We start from the raw sequence: 22,476 nt of genomic DNA, 5'->3' as shown, positions 1-22,476 counted from the left end.
CATGAAAGTTTAAATGGATTCTAGTTTGTGGAAGTTTTTTTCCCCTGTCTAATGGCTTTCATGTCTTAAGCGGTGTCAGAATGGGCTCAGATCGGCACTTGGATGAGAAAAGTACATGAAAACACACGTGGGTTCGTACACACGTCTCTTTCGCAGATTTTTCCTCTTCTTTTTCTTCTTATTTCTTTCAGTCTCCATTTCCTTTAAGAATAAAGGCAGTTCATCAGTTTTAAGCTAAAAATATCAATTTCTTTTCCCTTTTTTTTGGCACTATGCGATTCATCAAGGATCCGCCTGTTTGCATATGGAAATGCACGACCTGTAAGTGTGTTTGTGGCCTTGGGATAGCAGCACGGCTACAGTGAGAGAGCATTTATAGATCTGCTCTTCGAGCTTCCTGAGTGATGCATTTATGTGTTTACATGTGAATATGGAGGCAGAGGAGGCGATGACGGAGCACGGGGAGGCCGCTCATGCCGACGAGAAATACTGTGTGCTAAAGGCATGTGACTCTGTGTGTGTGTGTTTGAATTATTTAGCCCAACGTCCCGACAGAGGAGCGAACGAGGTCAGGAGCTCATTGCTGCAACGTTTTTCTTCTCTCTCTCTATCCATCCATCTTTACACCCTCCACCCACCAGCCTTCCTGCTCCTTCTCCTCCATCGCTGCAGAGCTCCTCGTCTATTCTTCCTGTCTTTATAAATAGGAAGTTAGTAACAAAAGGCTTCCCACATGTTACTCGCGTCCCCTCAATTATCAGCAGGCCATGAGGGAAGAACATCGATCCAATTAAATACGGACACTGAAACGTGCTGTGTGTGTGTGTGTGTGTGTGTGTGTGTGTGTGTGAGAGAGAGAGAGCGAGAGAGAGAGTGTTTCTGTTTGTGTGCATGGACCTTCTGAAGTAAACCTTTGAACCCTGGTTCTTTAAAGGGCTCTTTCAAAGGCGTTTGCATTTTGAGCGAGCCACTGAAGCTAATGAGCTGTGTGTGTGTGTGTGTGTGTGTGTGTGTGTGGAGGAGGATAGAGGTTGTGTAATATTGCTTGGTGATTGCAGCAGGCTTCTTTCCCCAGAGGGCCTGTCTTATAAACCCTTCCACATGCAGGTGCACACACTCATACACACACTTGGTTTTCCTGCAGCAGGTGATTCATTCTTAATCTTTCATTCCAACAGTTGTGGATTAGCCCTAATCTCAGCCGGCAGAGACTCGGGTCTGAAAGGCTGACTGACACCAGGATTGTGCGCACGAACACGTCTGAGTGTATTGTTTATTTAGCCGTGTGTATGACATGATAATTGTTTCCCTTGTCCGATCGAGCGCGGTGTCTGTGTGACAGGACACGACATGACGGAGGTAGATACAATAGACAGAGCGACAGGTCGCACAACACTGAAACATTATACCCAGCATGAGGACGAGAGAGAGGAGGTATTTATAGAGGAGAGGCGTTTCGTCTTCACGGCGATGATTTCTTCCTTTTTCCCTGGTTGACATTTTAAAATGAGCCCAGTCAGCTTCTGCTGTGAGCTGTTCCTTTATTTACTTTGGTTCAAATTTAAAGGTTCTTTGGTTAGCATACAAACAACATGTGTTATTGTTTCTCTGCATAATTTAACCATTAACTGAACTGCAGTCGGCAACCAGCAGTGTTACATTTGTGGCTAAAAATGACCTCCGTGGTTACCGTAGACACCATCAAAGATGTACCTAGCTAGTGTGATGTCATCCACTGTTTTTTGATGCCTCGGGGTGAACATTTTCATCCTCAGCATCTTTGGTGTTTTGAACATGGATGTGATGAGAGAGACCGCACACTGATTGGCTAACAACATGTCAATCCCAGGTGATTAGCCAATGAGCATTCACTAGTTAATCCTCACTTCTGGAATACAGTGTTACCAAGATTTATAACTTCTTTTATCCAATATGACCTGAAATGAGTGACTGAGCCCCTAAAACTTCTGAGGTTTCGCAGACACATGGTCGTTTTTGTCTTATCCCCCATGTTGGATGTGGTGTAATCATGGTGGCACTGTAGGGTCAGGTGAGTATCGGCCCAGTCACACAGGCCTAGAGACTGGTTCATGAGCATGCGGTGACCAATGCATATTCCCCGACATTGCGATTGTTCTGTTTACCTGCACAGAAGACACCAAATGGCCTACAAACACTTGCCAGCCACTTTCCAAAGTGACTTCCAGCCATCACTTTTCAGACCTGAAAGCTATGTCCATCTTTCGTACTGGCTTTGTTGGTTACACAAAGACTCCCAGTTGTGTAAAAGTCTGTAGGGAAAAAATGCCAGTAAGCGTGTGGTTTTTACAGGAAGATCCACCCCTCGCCCGTCACATCCAGTCTCAAAACACCAAAATGGCAACGTCCAAGAGCTCGAGGCTTCACTAACCAGTGGGTGCGGTCACACTGGCAACATCCATCTTGCAGACTGTAGTTTACTGTCTTTGATCTGACTGTGGTTGAATTGTAATGTTAGATAATGAAGTAAATTGAAAACAGCAAGCTAATTGAGCAGATTAACTATCACAGGCAGTTTGGATGAATAAGATCCACTCGAGATATCCATTTGGCTACATTAGACAGACAGAAATCTGTCTTCATTAGCAGGATAGCTAGTGGTGGCTAATATTACCCTCGGAGCCAGTTGTTTGTGGATGTTAGTGATTAGTGGACACCGTTTCTGAGCTAACATTTGCTAATTTGCTCATTGTTGTCGCTACAATGCTGCATCCTCCGGATTATTGCAGGAAATCTTTCCCAAGTCCCTCGCATAAAAATCAATTCACAGGATTTTGGAGATGAGAGAGAGATTGGGATGGTTTGCTCTATAAAAATACAGATGTAAGATGATTGACAAGGTAGAAAAACAAGAGGAAGAAATACATTTGTGCCAAACAAAACACTAATTGCGACATGAAACATGGCTCAGCGCACTTGGAAATAATTCATCCATCCATTTTTTTATGCTTATCCAATTTAGGGTCTCACGGGAGACCCCGGACAGGTCGCCAATCTGTCTCAGGGCCACCTACACGGAGAGACAAATATTGGTGGTTGCGTAGTCTCCCAAAAACTGAACAAGGCACCAAGGTGTGGCGACAGACGTGATTAGGTGTGGTGCAGAGGTGGAGGGAGAGACGATTTGAAGAAAATGAAAGGGGAATGAGGTCAGAGGCAATCACAGACTAAAGTTGTATGAGAAGACTTTGTGCTGGCCAAAGTGCAAGCCAGAAGCAGACTGGAGAACAAAACGCAGCTGATGTGGTGAGGCTGGGGGGGTGACGGGGGTCACCAGGCAGAGAATCGAATTTGTTAATATGTAAAAGTGGTAAGAGGAGCTCATCAGAAAATAGAGGAAGAATGGGGAGGGACTGACTTTATGTAGAGTGAAATGATGAAAGAGCAGAGGCGCTGACGAGGGAGAAAAATGAGAAATTGAAAGGGAGATAGTTGGGGTGGATTGGAGCCGTGCTAGTTGTAAAGAAACAGAGAGAGAGAGAGACAGGGGTAGCCTGGTGGTTAACACACGCCTGTAAAGAGCTTATAGCGGCTGATACAGATTGAATGGAAAGAACAACCTGGACAGGATTACACAGAGACGAGAGACAGGAGGGCTATAAGAGCAAGATGGTATCATAACCCATACATTTCCCTGTCCTCCACTAACACATCTCCGCTAGTGTACACGGATGCTGACCACCTCGTTACTTTCAGACTCCACAATCACACTTTAATTAAGTCGGAGCCCACAGTACCAGGCGGTTACTGATCACCAATTGTTATACTAAGCAGTGTGTAGCTAATCTGTGCGTTAGACAATCATTCTCAAGCTATTAGTTACTTAAATACACCTCTTAATTAATTAGTCAGTGAGTAATGTTGCCCACTGAGAGATAAAGCTATCTTTAGCTGTAAAGAACAGTCAGAAATGAATGAGCATGCTCTCACTTGGAGCTTGTGATGATATTTGATTCAACAGAGGCTGAAGGGAGATAACACTGTCTGGTTGGCAATGAATCTTCCCTACCTGAATAACATTAAAGGCTGCGCTCATATCTGGCCTGTTAATCCTGGTTAGACGTTCTTTACAGCTACCTGGTGCACGCACGCATTAATTTTGCTATATATACCGTGCAGCAGTGGTTTCCTACTGTTTGGGCTTTAGGGAAACACAATTGCTGGTTTCTTTCTAAAGCTTAACTTTGTCTTCTGTGTTGAGACCAAAGACTGTATGTAAAAGAAGGACACAGCCACTCTGACTTCACGTTTTGGTTAAGCAAACTTTTATGTTGTATTTTATGTAGTGCCGTCAGCGTTAATCTCGGTAAAATGATGTTAACGGCATAACCGCATTAATGCGGCAAATCTCCGTTAGCGAGTTAGCTAACACTGTGCATGGGGCTGCGTGGCGCTAACGAGCTAACCGTGCAAAAGCATTGACGCTCTGCAGCCCCATGCGATCCGATTGTCGCGTTAATGCGGTTATGGCGTTAACGTCATTTTAACGAGATCAATGCTGACAGAACTAATTTTATGTTTTTTGTTTTTTGGAGCCACAATTAATGATATTTGAACAAAACTGTGGCAGCTAAGTAATTGGCTAAAGCTAGCTAGCTTAGCTGGCAAAGTAAACATACTGACTGTGTGTGAGAGCATCACACAAATAAGGGCACCCATTTATCAGAACTAAAATATTAAAAAAATTACAAGTACCCTTATGTAGCCCTATGTTGTCCAACCTTAAAAATGACCAGATAGGAACCACAGACACAATCAAAAGTGACCCATTAAAGCATACCTTTAAGCCTTGATGTAAACAAAAATCTCATGTCATCCAAAACCAAGTCATAGCAGATGGCTGCATGTACCTGAGCCTGGCTCTGCCAGAGGTTTCTTCTTGTTAAAAAGGGAATTTTTCGTTGCCACTGTCGCCAAGTCCTTGCTAATAGGGGATTGTCTTATTATCAGGATTTTACAGTCTTTAACTTAAAATTTAAAGCACCTTGAGGCGACTGTTGTTGTGATTTGGTGCGATATAAATAAAATAAAATTGAATAAAAGGGGAAATTAAATGTAGAGATGAAAATGTTTTTAGATCAGGCTCTAAGCTTGTATATTTCTGCTATAGAACTGGGTGTTTTATCATGTAAGTCTACAGTGATTGACTCACTTTTAAAGCTGATGACGGAAAGTAGCATGAAGCCTGGAGGCAGGCTCTGCCACACTTACATTATATAGTATATCTTGTATATCTGTAACTCGCGCTTGTAAAGTAAAGCTGATATCTTGCGGTTGAGAGATGTACCGATGTTACAGACAAATTATTTGATTTTAACAGAACAGTGCAGAGCTGATCCAGTAAAAGTAACTTGAGGAAGACATATGTGTATTGATGGATTTTACTCTTGGCTTCAACTGGTTAATGTAACTGTCAATAAGAGTCTGATTTCGGTTTCCTACTCCTGACTTGCTGCTTTTAGCTGAGTGTAGAAAATCTCTAAAATGTCTAAATATGCTCAGAAAAACATGCCCCAAAGTTTTTTTCTTTGCAGTTGGAACGTCCGAAAACCCTCAAAGACACAAAGTATAGATTCAGGCCTATAAAATAATCAAACTGTAACATATTAAACTATACAACCTTGAAAACAGGATGTCCTTGGGAGTGCGAACCTGTGTCATTTTATGACCCTTTAGGTGTGCCCTGGTACTAAGAAGCACTGACGTACACGGCACCAAATATTGACTTTAAAGCTTGACGGGATTATACAGACAATGTTTTTGGATTATACACTGTACTTCCATCCTCCACTCTTTAATTTAACCACTTATCCAGCTTGTCGTCAGAGGTGAGCCTGGGCGTGGGGTGCGGTACTTCTCTGGACATGTCACCAGTCCATCCCGGGGCTAACCCGCTGCCATGTATTATCTGCTAAATTCAATATATCACCTGAAGGAAAATATATGTAAACATCTGCCGAGACAACAGTATCCATTCACTGAAAAAAATCAGGACAAGCCAAATGTTTAATTTCTCTGTTTACTTGTTTCTTGAAGTCTTCTGACACTGATTTGTCAGAGCTAATCAGGAGCTCATGATAATTATCTGATTAGGTCATGAGCTTTCAGTGTGTGTGGCCCCTTTAAGGCAGAGACCACGTGCTGCTCTTTCCTTATCTCGAGTTCACTCCGCCGCCAGATATCGCAACCTGCGTAATTAGTATTCGATATCGAGAGCTCTTATGATACACGGAGAATCAATCGCCTGTCCGGCTGTGCTGACAGGCACTTGGCCTGCAGGCACTGGCTGCGAGGCACGGGACCGGCTGTCTGCTCGCCAAAGTCGGTCAACCAGTGGGGGGGAGCCAAGAGAGAGCAGCAAGGTCACCTGCTTGCCATTCCCTGCAAACAGCGATTTGTTTACCTCCCCCTGTGTGTGTGTGTGTTTCAGAGAAAACGATAGGCATGGCCATGATAATAATACTCATCATGCCCTCTGCTCACACACTCGCGAAGGTGCAGCTTTCCATTCCAGATTGAATTACACAGGGCTGATTGGATTTTTCTGCCCTGCATCAAAGACAAAAACACTCCTGTCTTTGTTCTCCGCCCTCCTGCTTCAGGGTCCATCCATCCCATCATTCCTCAGTCCTGTTCTTTTTTTTTTCCTCTTCACAAGTAATCTCCATTTCTCTCTGCCTTTTATGTATCGATTTTTCCTCCTTCTCCTTGTCATTCGCCCCTTTGGGCTTCGTACAGTTGCGTGACAGTCATTAGCCTGATTACACAAGCTGCAATTATACGAATACACAGAGATGTTGCCTTGTGATTCCCATCGCTGAATATTGGCAGAAACCTGACTCTCATCATCGTTGCCGGCTTACGTTTGTGTGTGCGCGCTTCGATTCGGGGCTGAGAAGAGACCATTGATTACCGTTTCTGTGTGTACTCCGAGTGCCCCCTCTCACCCTGTGCTACACAAAGGCATCATGGTCCGCGGGGCGCTCTCTCTCACACGCAGCCGCATTTCTGAGCCCTTTTGAAAAGTTCCTTAGAAACACGAGAAAAGTTTCAGCCACAGGCGCCACGCCCTCCCACTGGCCCTGCAGAAATGGGCCCATTGAGCTGGGCTATAATCGCACACACAGACACACACACACTTATAAATCTGCATTCAGCCTTCCTCCTTCTCTTCTGCCTCTCTCCACCAGCACTTCGCATAAAGCGCCCACAAAAAACCGCCGCCATTGACCCAGCAGCCATCCAGCAGCATTCACTCACAACACTTCTCCAACCTAGCATCAATACACTCGATACACTCACCAACAAACACACACTCGCTGGCTCCCAAAACTTCTAATACACACCCCACGTAAACACAACAACAAGTACACTGTGGTGTATTGTGGAGTGTGGGAGCAGCAGTTGTGTCAGAGTCTCAAGGCATTTCTGGCAGCAGGACAGTGACACACACACACACACACACTCAGAGATGCATGTTTCATAAGGTCATATATAATGGAGGAGATTTCCACACAGAGCGTGTGCCAGCCTTTAGATGGTCTTTAATCCTGTTGGATTGTCAGATTAGTGTAACAGCTGGGTCCTACATACAGATATACATCTCCATCCCACAGTGTGTCACCCCTCCTCCCATCACACCGCTTACCCATCACCCCGGCGGATCTGTGCGTTAGGATTCATGTGTGAGTGCGAGACAGCCTCACAGCCCCCGTCCATTACAAGGTTTCAGCCCAGCGGATGTGTCACTATCACAGTCACGTGACTTTGACTCCAGTCTGCGGCGAGCTTCGGTGTCAGCTGTTTGCGTTGTCGGACGCTTTAAAGGTTAAACACACACTCCGTCTCCGAGGGCCGCTGCTCTTTTAGCCTCGATCAGCTGATCGCAAACATAAAGATTCTCTAAGATTTCAGTCTTTGTCTGGTTAATATTGATGGTTGGTAGCAAGTCTGTTTAATGTCATAGCAAAAGAAAAAGAGCCGAAGAGGTACTTTATCAAAAACACAACAGAAGAGCAACTGGTGTATCAGCTTACAGTGCAGCCAAACAAACACAAGCTGTTATAATAGGAACTGAATGGAGCAGTTTTCCCACGGTTATGGTTAGCGCGCCCCTCTCTTACAAATAAATTGTTTCTTCTGACTATTTCACATCAAAACCCACCCAGTGTCTTCTAAATTGAACCATTTTTAATGGCGGTTTTTCCATCGGCAGTAATATAATATGGAAGAGTAAACAGCAAACAGTGAAGCTGATATCGTGCCATAAAATTGGGATTACTTGCATGCATCGTTTCCTGTGAATCCCTGGTGCGTAGGCGGACCATCTGAACGCTGTGCAGGGATGACACACCTCAACAATAGAAACTACTGTAAAGAGATGAGAGGTAAATACAAGACGAGCGTAGCACCACGGGGTTTGCTGTGATCGACGTTAGCGCTGAAGTTGTGAGATTAATGCAGAAAACCAGATTGTGTTACATATTTTTTATCATTTAACGTGAGCCCCCCAGGCAGCCTTCCACCTAATGAGGATTAATTGTTTGGTTAATAATGAAAGCAAATGAATGATAACTGAGGTATACTGAGCATCTCCATACATTGATTCGGGGTCTTTTGCTCTGTGATAGATGCAGAAGCTGAATGCTGAAAGTCTGTGCATGAAATGCTTTTAAATTCAGTGATCCAGACTCATGATTTCCCTCCACAGTACACCTGTTCTGTCCCTGCAGCTCTCTGCCCCAGCCGCTCACTGTACCATATACCGTATTTAGCAAATGCACAACTTTCTTCTTCACGTAAATCATCTTTGTCCCTGCAACTCGGTGGAGAAGGAGATAATATTAGTGCTTGGATGCTTTTCAGCTGTGGTTTTGGTGCTGCGCTGAGACAGCTTTAGGGTCCAAGCAAGCTGGAATAACAAACTAGAGCCGGTGTAATGCCATCCTCCCACAGGTTTTGTGTGGGGAATGAATACGGCCGGCGCGGCTGCCACGGCAGCGCTATCAAGAATCTGATCAGCGGAAAGGAATATAAATATCGGAGAGAGGAAAAGGTTTTCACTCATTTCCTGGCTGTTAGACATGAGCGTGTTTATAGTTTTTGCTCGATGGTTCACGTTCATTGGTCACAGCGAGCACCCGCGTGTGAAAAACTGAGACAAACACGCGGGAAAAAGATCAGAAATGTGTTTGGCAAACGCGCTCCTGTTTCCACCTTCCCACTCAGAGCTACTTACAGCATCGTTACCGAGAGGATCCCTTTAAATAACAGTCGCATATTCAAAATAAGGCTGACAGCTATAAATGTCAGAGCCTGTTTTTGTTTCACAGCTTCAATTGGTCTAACGACTAACAGAACACATTTCTGTAATAATCCCCATTAAGTCTGACTTTATCCGAGACACTGGGAGCCACTTCCCATCTCTTTAAACGGCTCATAAGAGTAAAATTGCTTAGCGGGTATCCTCTTTGAAACAAAAAAGTGTTGCCTGCGTGTGCCCCCCCCATCCCCGCTTCAGCCGTAACTGTAAAGAATCTCTTGATGCCAAATAATAATTTGACTTTAAATTTAAAAGCATCATCTACTTTTTTTCTCTCTCTCTCTCTTGGCTTACAGTACAAAAAAGCTCCGGGGCTGAGAACGGGTGATTATTTTGAAGGAGAAACTAAAGCAATAGCAGTAAATACATTTTGTATTAGCACCATAGTTAAGAAATCATCCTAATATCTGCTGAATGGCTTAGACCAGGTGTGGGGAACTCCAGGCCTCAAGGGCCAGTGTCCTGCAGGTTTTAGATCTCAGCCTGGGTCAGCGTACCTGAATCAAACGATTAGTTCATTACCTGTAATTTGGCTAAATTACAGGTAATGTAATTTACCTTAAATCAGCTGTGTTGGATCAAGGACATATCTAAAACCTGCAGTTCCCCTACCCTGGTTTAGACGATCAGGTATCACATCCTGATACCATGTCAGTAACAATCACAGCCACAACAATGCTCTACATATTAAAAAAAAAACACACTATAACACGCCTACGACTAAGGTGTAATCCCCTGTAATGTGGAATTTCAAGGTATTTCATTTGAAATTACAATGTAATTATATTTACACCCACAAATACTTAAAGTTAGGCTTGCTAGAATAAGGAGGTAACAGTCAGATTTTCACAGGAAACAAAGAAATAATTATACTATAAGTAAATCTGTGAAATTTTAAGTTGTGTGCAATTTCCTCATAACAATATTTGCCATCTTACATCATAAATTCGCTGCACTCCACTGTTATGGAGTCGATTAATCTTTAAGTCTATTTTTTTTTTTACATTTGTATTAAATATTCATTGTGTTGATATGCATGGTGAATATTCTATTATTCAACTGTCCTTTTATTTTACCAACATAAATGTGATGTGGACTGTTCTCCCTTACCAGCTTACAACAAACAATAATACCATCAAAATCAGCAGGCCTATGTGACCGCTCCATAATAAGCCACAAACTTCACAGCGTACTTACAACAGCAGATGGGGAAATGTTTGTTTTTCTGTAAAATTACAAATAAATTTTGCATTATTTATTTTTGTCCTGTAAAATACATGCACTACCTAATATTACTTAAACATTTCTTTACAGATTACTTACATTTACTTACATTGTAAGCCTGACTTATAACCCAATTTTTCTAATGTACCTAGAAAGTATTTGTAGGTAAATACCCCAAAATTGATGCATTCAATGGTCATGGGGCCAAAAGCTCAGTCAAAAGTAGCACTGCCCATTTGTATGGAGCATCTATTGGTACCCAGACTGATCCGATTGTTTCATTATAGTTTTATTCACTTGTTTCCGTCAGTTACACTTTGTTTACTAAATCGGGGATGACTTGTGCACTGACATAAATTTATTTACAAGTAGAAAACCTGTAATTACAATATGACAGTGTGGCATGAAGGTGCCATAATTGGCGCTCACCCTCTGTGCGTGCTGGCTGACATTAACATAAAAGTAATGAATAAAAATGCACTTTAAATTGCATTTTTCGAGATATTCTGTTGCTACATTGGGATGAAACGTTGATGCAGATCTGCTGACAGAAAGGTTTGAAAACAGAAGCGGCGCTCTCAAAGTTTCTTTGGTGGCAGGAAGTGTCACTTTAGTGTTATTTTAAGCTTTATTTACGGAAATGAAGAAGTACGTGTGCGACTGCTCAGGATGCAACAATTGTGATAGAGCCACTCAGTACTAATAAGTCGTACAAACATGGGCTGTTGTATTGCACAAGGATAATGCCTCCTTTAAACAAAATGCGATAGACTCTAGTTGTATTTAGGTTGCTTTCATTGTCATACCTCATACCAGACAACCCAGATATAGACTCAATCCGCTCTGCAGTCTTCTCTCTTTTGTGCTTTTCAGTAAAAGTACCCACGCTGAATAAACGTCAGCTGGCTGTATTTTTCTCCACGGATGAAAAACGGCAATATGAGGTACTTCTTAAATGTCGCCTGGAGGTCCTCGTTCGACTTTCTAGCAAGAGAAAAATTCTGTTTCTGTTTAATTTCCTGCTATCACTTTATCAATTAAAGCAAGAATGGAATCAAATAAAAACTGTTTATTCCAAAGAAGGTAAAAAAATAAAAATAAAATAATTGCAATAATCTGATCTAGATTCGTGTGTGACCTAAATTGTCGTACGGCGAGAGATGACGTCAGATTTTCAGCTGTGTTTGCTGCGTAACTGTTGTTTAATATTTACAAGCTCAGAGTCCAGCGCGATCAGCTCGGTTTAACTTGTGATGTCAGAGCGATGCGGACTCTCTAGAGCACAAGTAGAAAGCAAACAACGCCATTACCCATTATGGCGTTGTTTGCCCTACGGGGACTCTGTAAATAAAACCTCAGAGTTAAAAACCTCCAGGATACTACAGAGAAATATACAGAACAACTGCTAATGACATGCAGGGGTACTCTTGTGAGAAAGAGGTCACTTTATCGTGTCTGTGCCTGTGCCCAGGGGCCCCATTGTCTCATTGTGTATCTGTGAATCAGGGAGTATATTTAACCTTTTTTATATCAGCTTCCTGGACTGAGACAGGATTTCTTTGACCCTCTTGGCCGTGGCGTGCAGGTGTTGGACCGTGTGAGCGCACCTGACGTCAGTGATACAAGATACTGTCTCGACAGTCGACCGTCTGCCTGTCTGTGTGAGTCTGTCTGTGTGTGTGTGCATGCGTGTGTGTGTGTTATGAGGTGTCACAGAATGTGTGAGCAGCATGACTGTGCAGAGGCGTCTGTGCTAATCTCTGCTGAAGGTGGCAGGTGTCTTAACCAGGCCATCACCTGGTAACCTACTCACACACACACTCTCACACACACACACGCACAGACTGCCCTCTATCTCTCTTACATCTGACTGTAAGTGTGTTAAGAGTCCAGGTTGGCTGCCTGCCCAGCTGGAAGAAGAGGAAGAGAAGGGTGGAGAATGAGACGAGGCAGAAAAGCAAGAGCTGGAGGAGAGATTAGAGGTCACTATTGACAGGGTCGGGGATCCACTCCGGAAAGGAAAGATGGGTGTGGAATCATACAAACGGTAAACAGGCTGCAGTTTTTCCTGTAAGGACGCATGTAGCCGGAGGGCATGTGCCAAGCAGTCTGACCCCTTCCAGGCAGAGTGATGCTCGTCTTCTGCCGGTGAACAGCTTGGCTCTGACCCTCCAGCTCCAACCGACGGGCTTCTGCAGAGGAGCAGACGCAGACATGGCTGTGAATCAGCACCTGCTTCACGAAGCTCTGCATCTATCTATCTATTAAACTGCAGGGAGAGTTGAAATATGGCTCACTGAAATCACTTTACACTTGATTTTAGGGCTGATCTGTGTCTCAAATGTCTGCCAGATGATTATTGTTGGTCATGTGGCACTTTGGTTCAGTTAGGACACCCACATAGAGGTAAAAGCATTCAGCGAAACAATAACACCCTTTCAGTTTTGCAACGTGGCGCTTCTCTGGTGCGAATATGAGCAACCTCGACTGTAAGTGGAGCCTGAAATGCACGCCATTATTGAACACAAACATCCACAGTTCACATACAGCTAATTGCTAACACAGGAGGCAGACTCAGGAGGTGGAGGCAGCGGCTTAGCTGTGGGATACAGAGCCGAATGTTTATTTAGACCACCTAGTGTTAGAGAGATCTCATCAGCATAAACGATTTGGCAGTGTACTCAACATATGATTACATGAAGGCACCGTGATTTCAGACTGCGCCCCGACTGTGTAAATATGATGAGTTGCAACACTAATGCATCAGAAAAGCTTTAAAAAAATTTGAACTTCCTGGCAGTTTGTATTAATTTACTGATCACTAACAAGTATCAGGGTCACAGAGGAATAGAGGTTAGAGCATGTTTTGCTTCAGTAAGCTGACATATTTGCCAGTGAATCCTGATATGTGGGCAGAGTTAGAAGCAAAGCACATACATAATCATCCAACACAGGATTTTCTGCTACAACTGGGATGTGTTAGTCAAGCCCATGTAATGCGATCCTTTTACCTCAGAAGTCAGGTCTCGGGGTGCCTCTGCCGCACGCTTGGTTCATCAGGTGACCCGTATGCTGAAAGGCTGCTGAAAGGCTGTTGCAGGGCTGTGGATTCTAATCTGACCAGAAACATTTCATGCGTGTCTCTCCTCACTTCCCCGCCTTCTACACTATCCAATTAATAAAGGCAGAAAAAGAAAAAAGTAAAATAAATGGTGAAGCTAGGAGTGACATCATACCAGTAAGAGAAATGGAAAGCTGGACCTGGATTACAACACAACAGCTGTTTTTTGTTTGTTTGTTTTTTAAAGCACTTGTGGCTTCTTTACGAATTGAGTCTGATCAGTGATTTGCTCATAGCTTAGCACGACTTAGCAAGTTTATTTTAGTTCAGATTACAAGTTCGATAGTTTTACTGCTGGTCACACTTGCTTTTGCTGCCATCTTGAATTACAGAGTTGGGGGTTGGTGTGGGATTTCTGACTTTCTGAGTGGAAAGTCCAACTTGAGGTAGTGTTCCAATTTCCACTGGGAACTCGAGAATTTCCAACTTCCCACTGCAGCAATAGGCTGTATATAGAAGATGGGTGTAGCCACAGTGATGTCACCTAGTAGTTTGTGAATTAAATTTAAAGCTTTAAAGGTACAGTAAGTAATTTGAGGTATTTAATATAAAAAAATTACTACACTCTGATTATAGTATCTGATTTTATATATATATATATATATATATATATATATAGATAGATATATATATATATATATAGATAGATATATAGATATATATAAATAATGTATAATATATAATCTTAATAAAATAACTTGCGCTTCCTCCTCACCTTCAAACTCATCTCCTGAACTGAAGTGTAATGCCACTGAACAGTAGCTAACAAAGGCTAACAGAAGCTAACAGGAGCTAACAGAGGCTAGCAACAGCTAACAGAGGCTGACTTACTCACCTGACTCTTTTTACAAAGTTTTACAACCTCTTTCAGAGTAAATAACTTTTCTTACTGCACTTTCCCCCAAATAGGAAAAAACTCAGATAGGGCAGATATAGAGCCAATCCAAACAGTCATAGAAACACATCGGCTGACCGCTTACGTTTTGGGTTACAGTCTAAATTGAATGTTTTGATCTATTTTGGCTAACTAAAACATGTTTGTCCTACACTGTAGCTAAGATTATGGACTTGAATTGGGAGGGGTAGAAAAACAGAATCTATTGACATTTATGGGCAAAAACCTTTACTAACATTAACATTAGTGTTTTTGCTTCTCTTCTTTTTTCTTAGCCACAAGTAACTGCATTTGAGCATGACGGCGGAAAGTCATTTGTGTCATCAGCTATCAGCTAATGCTAGGAAGCCAGATGTATCACTAAACTCTATGAATGTAATGAACATACATGGATACCTTCAAATACTAAGTAGCAGACAATTAAGAAACTGTAATTTCACTCAATGAAACTAAAGCACAAACTGTGGTGCACACTTCCTCAACTCTGCACACATTATTAGTCAGATATTTCAGCTGAAATGCAGACAAACAAATGCAGATGAGAGTTTCAGTTCAGTGACTCAAACTTTAGCAAAGGTCAAGCCAAGGCTACCACCTAAAGCTTCCTGTGCTGTCTGTCACATTAGCACAGTATTTGAATCCTGAACAAAATTTCGATGGATGAGTTCCCTTTGGAAGGTTCGCTTAATCCTAAATGAACAGTGTGTGGAGGGGGGAGGACCAAATCTGACCAGCCTGTAGCATCCATTGTATTTCAGCCCTCTTCTTCTTCCGCACCATGGATGCAGTAAATAGAGGGACAGATCGAGTCTGTGGGACTGAGTTGGTGCCAGAAAGCAGAGGGAGTATTCAAATTATTTTTCACAGTTTGAGAGCTCAGAGATGCTGCAGCAGTCGGGAACATTCGCTCCGATAAAATCTCACATATTAAAAGGCACAATTAACGATTATTTCTCCAAAGCAGAGCAGGGCTGTGTGTGTTGTATCAGTAGCTTAAAATGTTCGTGTGGATGCGCGCGTGTTTGTGCGAGGCATTGTGCAGCAGCAGCAGCCTCTCGGGTTACTGAGGAATGCATTTGAAGTCGATCACAATGAAGCTTTCTATCTGCAGAGCTAGCCTGAAGGGTATCTCCAAGCTGAACTGATCTCCACCAGTCGGGGGGAAAAAAACAACAACCACAAAATCATCTTTGGGTCATGCACATCTGGCAGAAAATCTACTGGATGTTTGTGTGTGTTAATTGATTTATGTGCAGGACCACCTCTGCCTCCCATTGTTATCTGACTTCCTGAATCTTAGAATTAGCTGAGAGCTACAGACCCATTGTTCCTACAGTGAAAATGCGCACACACACACACACACCTGGTCTTTTTCTCCTGATCTAATTCTGGTACCTACTGGCTGCTGCTTTAATACTTTACTCCATACCTAAATTAAAAAAAGTGGAGCAGATTAGCTCCTGTGGATTTTCTGTATTAATATTTGTGAAACCACAGTATTGTTGGCTTAGGCATAAAATCCAGACTCTGTAGCTGTGCACACATGCATAGACAAGCTATAGGATCACATTTATGGTGCTAAACCTGATGCCGGCTTCAGATCATGTTTCTGCCTGACTAACTGCAAATGTTGCAACACCCCTCAAAGGACGCAGTAGGGTTGGCCTTGTGAAAACATGATTTTACAGCCCCTTAATGTCATTTTTTTCTCCTGTTCTTTTTTACATGAGTGCATATATATATATATATATATATATATATACACACACATATATATATATATATATATATATATATATATATATATATATATATATATATATATATATATATATATATACACACACACATATATATATGTATAAAATGATATATTCCTGACGAGATTGTTTTAAAAATGACTCCAGCTGGCACCGCATGGCTCATAATGCCATTGCTTTGTGCATTGCCAAAAACCAGGATTGCATTCACCCCGCAGATCCAGCTGAAAATATAGCTGTCATCTTACAGTTTCCTTTTATAACGACTGGGAACAAAATGCAGCGGTGGAGGGAAATTAAGGGCACACAGATGATTTTGGCCTTAGGTTATGCGTGCGGTGGATGGGGAGCTCGTTGCGTCTCGCTGTGGTTGGTTAGCTATGTGGTGCAGGCTGAAAGTACAGCTGTTTATAGCTCCCCCGAAACACAGGCGAAATGCAGAGCTGCCCCCCTCTTCCAAAAAAAAAAAAAATCCTGTAAAAAACACACACCCACACTAAAGGTCCGAGGAGCATTTATGTCTGCATGTACGTGCGCACCACACCACAGACAAAACCTGTGATTACACTGGTCCAGACGCACACTCAGTGTAATTACATGCAGTGACGCACGGCTGCCCGCCACGCTGTGAATTCGCACATATTGACTCACAATTTAAGCATGTCGAGGCACCGAGGTGGATTTTATATTGCTCCTAAATGTTGGGATAAATGTAGATGATGCACAACTAAACAAACAGGGGCTCCACAGCTGTACTCTAGAGTCCTGGAGGTTGTTGATTGCGCGTGTGTGTGTGTGTGTATGTGTGGACCTGTAAATGGGGCCCCTGGGGTGGGCTCTGGTGCCGCCCTCAGGGGCGGGGTGTGTTTATTTAGGTATCTGTGTGTGTGTTTGTTATTTGGCAGTCATGCTGAATTTAGGGGGCTAGCCTCGAGATAAGGAATGGAGTTTAAGATGAAAGGAAAGTGGGGCGAGGACAGGGAGACACTGGCACGGAGTTTGTGGATTCAGGGGGAGGTGAAGGGAGGCAGAAAGGGGGGAACCGATAGAGGGGGAGGGCCTGAGGAGGAGACTGATGGTGGGGCTTCTTTTTTATAAGGTTGTTTTTTTGACGTTACATAACACCTTTGCTTATGTAGTTAGAGCTCTCATACGTGTGTGTGTGTGTCTGGTAGCTTCTCACTGGGAGATAGGAATTTCTGTGAAAGGCAAAGGTTGCCCATAGCAACGGCCTTCATTGTAAAAGTGATCCTTGGAATATAGCACACACACAGATACGAGAAAGACACATTTGCACCCTGCTCACACTGGTGTGTCTTTTTTTGGTATTTTCAGTACTGTCCGGGTTTGACATCTCCAGGCCTTCACACACACACACACACACACACACACACTTCTCAGACCAATCTCCTCATTGTGTCCGGCCTCCAAACAGCTTTAAGTCAATTTTATCTTCAGGAGGTACATATAGCGTTTCAGCTCCACCTCATGCTGTGATGTGATGGACTGAGATACTCGGGTCTCTAGATTCCATTATGCTTTTATTGGCTTTTAAAGGCATCAGGTTTCCTCTGTCTGGAGCCGGGGAGGAGCCTGTGCTCCTCTGTGTGTGCACAATTAGCATCACACTGGCTGGCAAAAAAAAGGGAAAGAAAAACAGCTCTGCAGGCCCTGGGGATGGGCTTAAGATTGCTGAAGAGATAAGTTTGCTTTGGTCAGATTTTCAGCAGAAGACTGACTGTTTTCCAATACCCGGAGCAAAAACGAAACCCTTTTTAGTCATTGGATTATTGCACTACTTACTGTTTGCTACTGAGCTCGGTCTGGGCTCAAAATATACACGACGTATACACGTTGGAGGAAGCGTTAAAAAGCTTTACGCTCTGTTACTCCAATAAGCGTAGCAACAGTTCTGAAGTATTTAAGAAAACATCCTCTTAAGCACATTTATGATCTTTTTTTATGCCAGCAATGCACTGATTGACTCTACAGTATAACATCAGTATACATCAGCGTTTCTGGTCTGCTCTGGTTTTGCGCTGAGAGCAGATCATCCACTTATCTGAAATTTGGTGGGTTGACCCTCAGCGCATCCAGGGCTTTGGGAAAGATGCCAGACCTCAAAATTGGGCCTGATTTGTGTTTGTGTGCTATAATAAAAAAGTAGTGTAAAGGTTGTAGTGTAAATATTGCCATTTTTACATTCATTCAACACTTTCCCACTCCCAACTCGTCCAATATTGATCCCCCAGAAAGCATCTTTTCATCATATTTTAACACAAGGGATAGGCTGCTTCCTTATTTGTGTATTTCCCGAGATACACAGATGCCCCTTTGGCTCTGAATTCCAATGTGGGGAGCAACTGAAACCTACAAAATCTGCATTAGGAGCAAGATTTCATTTTACTTTCATTTTGTAAGTTTGTAAGTTAAAGATGCTACAATGATGGGGCGAAAACCACAACATCCATATGGCCAACTATGAGCTAGTACTTGGTGACAGTGGAGAGGAAAAACTCCCTTTTAACAGGAAGAAACCTCTGGCAGAACCAGGCTCTGCTGCCACCAGCTGGGAGTGAGAACAGGATGTCATTTCGCGTTAATTTTGCTGTTTTAATTCACTCACATAGCTGCTCTCATCAGTTTCATTTTCACACGGCACTGCAGCTGTTTTCAGCAAAAAACAGAAACAAAACTCAGATGAATCTTAAAAATTAGAGCCCGACTAATATATTGGCGGGCTGATATCATCAGCCGATATTAGCTATTTGCCGATCAGCACATAGCAAATGTTGGGAGGATCTGTTTATGTTTCATGTGTCTGACAGGAAAAAAAATATCAGCCGATATAGTAAAATATTAGATTTTAAAATCATCTAATATCACTATCGGTTCTTAAATGGTATATTGTTCAGGCTCTACTAAAAATCCAAAATGCTGTAAAACCGTGGTAGTGACTGATTGGAGCATTTGGCAGTTAAAGATCCAAATAATTAAATTTACAAAGCTGTAAGCAGAGTCTTTATTGGACTTCATCATAGCCAGAAGCACAACTCCTCATGCTAATGGTCCTTTACGCCTGCTTGATATGCAAATAAGCAAATGTTTGCCAGCCGTGTGAACACATCGACTTGAGAAGCAGATAAAATCTCGGTTGCATTGGCCTCTTGTTCAGCTGCCCCCAAGTAGCAGAATCTCCGTTACAGAGAATTACATCTTTTAACAAACACACACAATGCAGTACGTGTTTAAATCGTTGGAAGATGGTTTTAAGTAAACGCTTTAAGATATTTAGCATAAAAACAGTTTTTGTCAAAACGAAAGGGACTCGGCTTCGATGTGAACGATCCATCTATTTAATCATTGAAAAAAACAGGTAAAATATTTAGCATGTGAATAAAAGTCAGTACAGAAAGGCGGTCTGTAAATATTTGACTGGACGTTCCTGACTGTGCATAAACACCTCTGTAGGTTGAATCTATCTTTGCACTGCAGCGCGTGCGGCATCTCTTAAGTGCATGCACTCGATAGCAGCATTAGTTGACCCTGTGTGATGGGAAAAATCTCTGAGTGCTAAAGTGTGCGTTTAAACATCGCACGGATGTGGGATTCAGGTTGAGAGAAAGGGAGGAGAGGAGGAGGGATCAGCCTCAAAGTGAATGGAGGCTGAGGTCGTTCACGTCAGAGATTCAACCCCTGAATGATCCCTCACTAATCTCCCCTACCTGACCCCGGTGGGGGTCGGCGTGCTTGTGCTTCCTCCTCGCGGGCTGGCGTGGAGGAGGCTTGGATTAAGCTGGAGTGATGAGAAGGGAGGATGCTGTGAAATGATCCGCAAGACAGTTATGAGCATAGGGTGTGTGTGTGTGGGGGGGGGGGGGGGGGGTGGGGGGGGGTGGATTGGGGCCTTCAGGGTGCTGCTGTAAAACTCAGAAGAGGTGGTGATATTTTTCACCTCCGAGCCACATAATTATTTTGAGATGGCGATAAGTGATCTGCGGACAGTTGTGATCCTCGCAGGCCATTCATCAAACTAAACGTTGTCTCCCGTTTTACATTTTTGTAGACTGAATAGATTTTTGGGTTTTAGACTGCTGACGTATCTCAATAGTGTCTGATTGATTTCCATTAAAATTTGGTGCAGACATTCACGACTCTGTAGGAATAAACTTTAGAAACTTTCGTGATTTTTAATCGGTCAGATGCTTCTGCCAGCTCTGTGTCACAGCAGGCAGGAAGCATTGGTGTCATTTTCCTGCTCTGGTTGCTTGAAATGTGCCTGCTGCTGCTGGCCTCCGTTCTGAGTAATTTTCAAACTGTCGTATTTGGACTGCCGCTCAGACAAAACAAGCAATTTAAAGATATCACGTTTGCTTTGTGAGTGTAAAAATGAGTACTTCCTATCATTTTAAATACCAAACACTTCATATTGAAAAATATTACCCTATTAATCCGTAATGGAACAAAGTTCAGAAGTTAATTGCTTTCCTTTGCTTTGCTGCTTTACGGGCCGAGCATCACTTGCAATTGACACATAAGCAGAGACAAAATGGAAACCACCACCACCACCCGCCCACCCCCTTCTTCTCTCCTTAAAAGCTTTGATGTTCCACTGCCAAAATCCCAGCTTTAGATCAACTCATTAACTATGCTCCTCCATAGAGCCACAGACAGACAGATGTTCCCCTGTCCAACATAATGCAGCTGCACCAGACAACTCTGTGTGTGTGTGTGTGTGTGTGTGTGTGTGTGTGTGTGTGTGTGTGTGTGTGTGTGTAATCTGCAAAAGTGGTTTCTCTTTCACATGAAATGACAAACTTCTCAGTCATCTGTAATCTCTCTGTCTAACAGGGACAGAAGTGGTCGCTGCCTATCGATGACGAAGGGTCGGCGAGAGATGAGTTTTACGACGATGAGGATCTCTACTCGGGCTCTGGCTCTGGCTGTAAGTGTATATATATATATATATATATATCTATGTGTGTGTGTGAGGTTACACACTCATGCCCTGGTTCTTTCAGACTCAACAGCTGTTGGGTTTCAATCTGCTGACCCCGAAGACCCCCACAGTCCCTCCTCTATTCACCAGACACACATGCGTGAAGGCCATGCACGCACACACACACACCCAAAGTCACACCACATAAACATGCCGTGTGGCTCGACTGAGAAGTTCGGGAACAGATTTATTAAGAAAATTCCTCAGACACACCCCTTACAAACAAGAAGTAACTGAAGCTCAGTTCCCCGAGATCTTATTTACTCTAATCAGATTACAGTCCATGCAGATTAGACGATCACACGCACACCAGCGGTCGCGGGCACCTATGTGCGAGCGTGCGGCCCATGTTCGAGCCGGGCTGTAGGAATTACCTACTTAATGTAAATCACATTGCTGTAATTCAGGTTGATTTTCTGATCTTGCTGTCGAGGCTTGAGCGCGGCGCCCCTTATTAAGCATGACTCATTGAGGGCTGCCCTCAGTTCGGGCGCTGCGCTAGTGGCGAGCACGCTCAAAATAAATTACAATTCAAAGCAGGAGAGTGTAGCAGAGGCACCCCCTGTGGCTGAAACAGCAGCCTGGCAAATTGCTTAAGCTCAAACCACACTACAGAGCCCAAAGAAAGGGCTCGTTTTTAACAGGCAGATGTTCATTTTGTGTCACAGCTGCTTCAGAGCCATCCAGTTTCTTTCTTTCTTTTTTTTCTTGTTGTGGTGTCTGATGTGTTTAACAGAAGCTGCATTGTTGGAGTCCATATTTCGATATCCTCTCCACCTCCACTACAGCCTTCGTGTTTTTGTGCCTGTAAATTCAATTTGTTTCTCTTTCAACCCAAAGAGCTTCACTGCTATAACAGAATGAAAGGTGGGGTGGAGTAATAGCATTATGAGATTTAAAAAGAAATGAATCACTCTTCTCTTCTCTTCTCTTCTCCAGGTTTTTAACACAGCTGAACTCACAATTTGCAGCAGTCGTTCTCATGTACACATTGTTAAGTTTCTGCTGTCAGACAGCTAAATGAGCAGAAAATGGCGATTTAATTGGGGTGCCAAGTCGTCATTACATTCACTATTTTATAAGCGATTTAAAAAAAAAAACAAACCAACCAAACAT

The 22,476-nt window shown here is 43.0% G+C and overlaps 1 protein-coding gene across 1 annotated transcript in view; it reads left to right on the top strand.

The window, feature by feature from the left end:
- Window positions 1-22,476, top strand: part of sdc3 (syndecan 3) — a 41,265-nt gene that overhangs the window by 9,252 nt on the left and 9,537 nt on the right. The window contains exon 2 of the mRNA XM_084918871.1: window positions 21,213-21,306. Coding sequence (XP_084774997.1) covers window positions 21,213-21,306 — 94 coding nt within the window. The remainder of the gene's footprint in view (window positions 1-21,212; window positions 21,307-22,476) is intronic.

Source organism: Perissodus microlepis, chromosome 22, assembly GCF_051167445.1.
Source record: "Perissodus microlepis isolate ML-2025 ecotype Zambia chromosome 22, ASM5116744v1, whole genome shotgun sequence".
Taxonomy (NCBI): domain Eukaryota; kingdom Metazoa; phylum Chordata; class Actinopteri; order Cichliformes; family Cichlidae; genus Perissodus; species Perissodus microlepis.
Note: the sequence above shows the minus strand (reverse complement) of the source record. Positions and strands in the feature narration are given on the sequence as shown.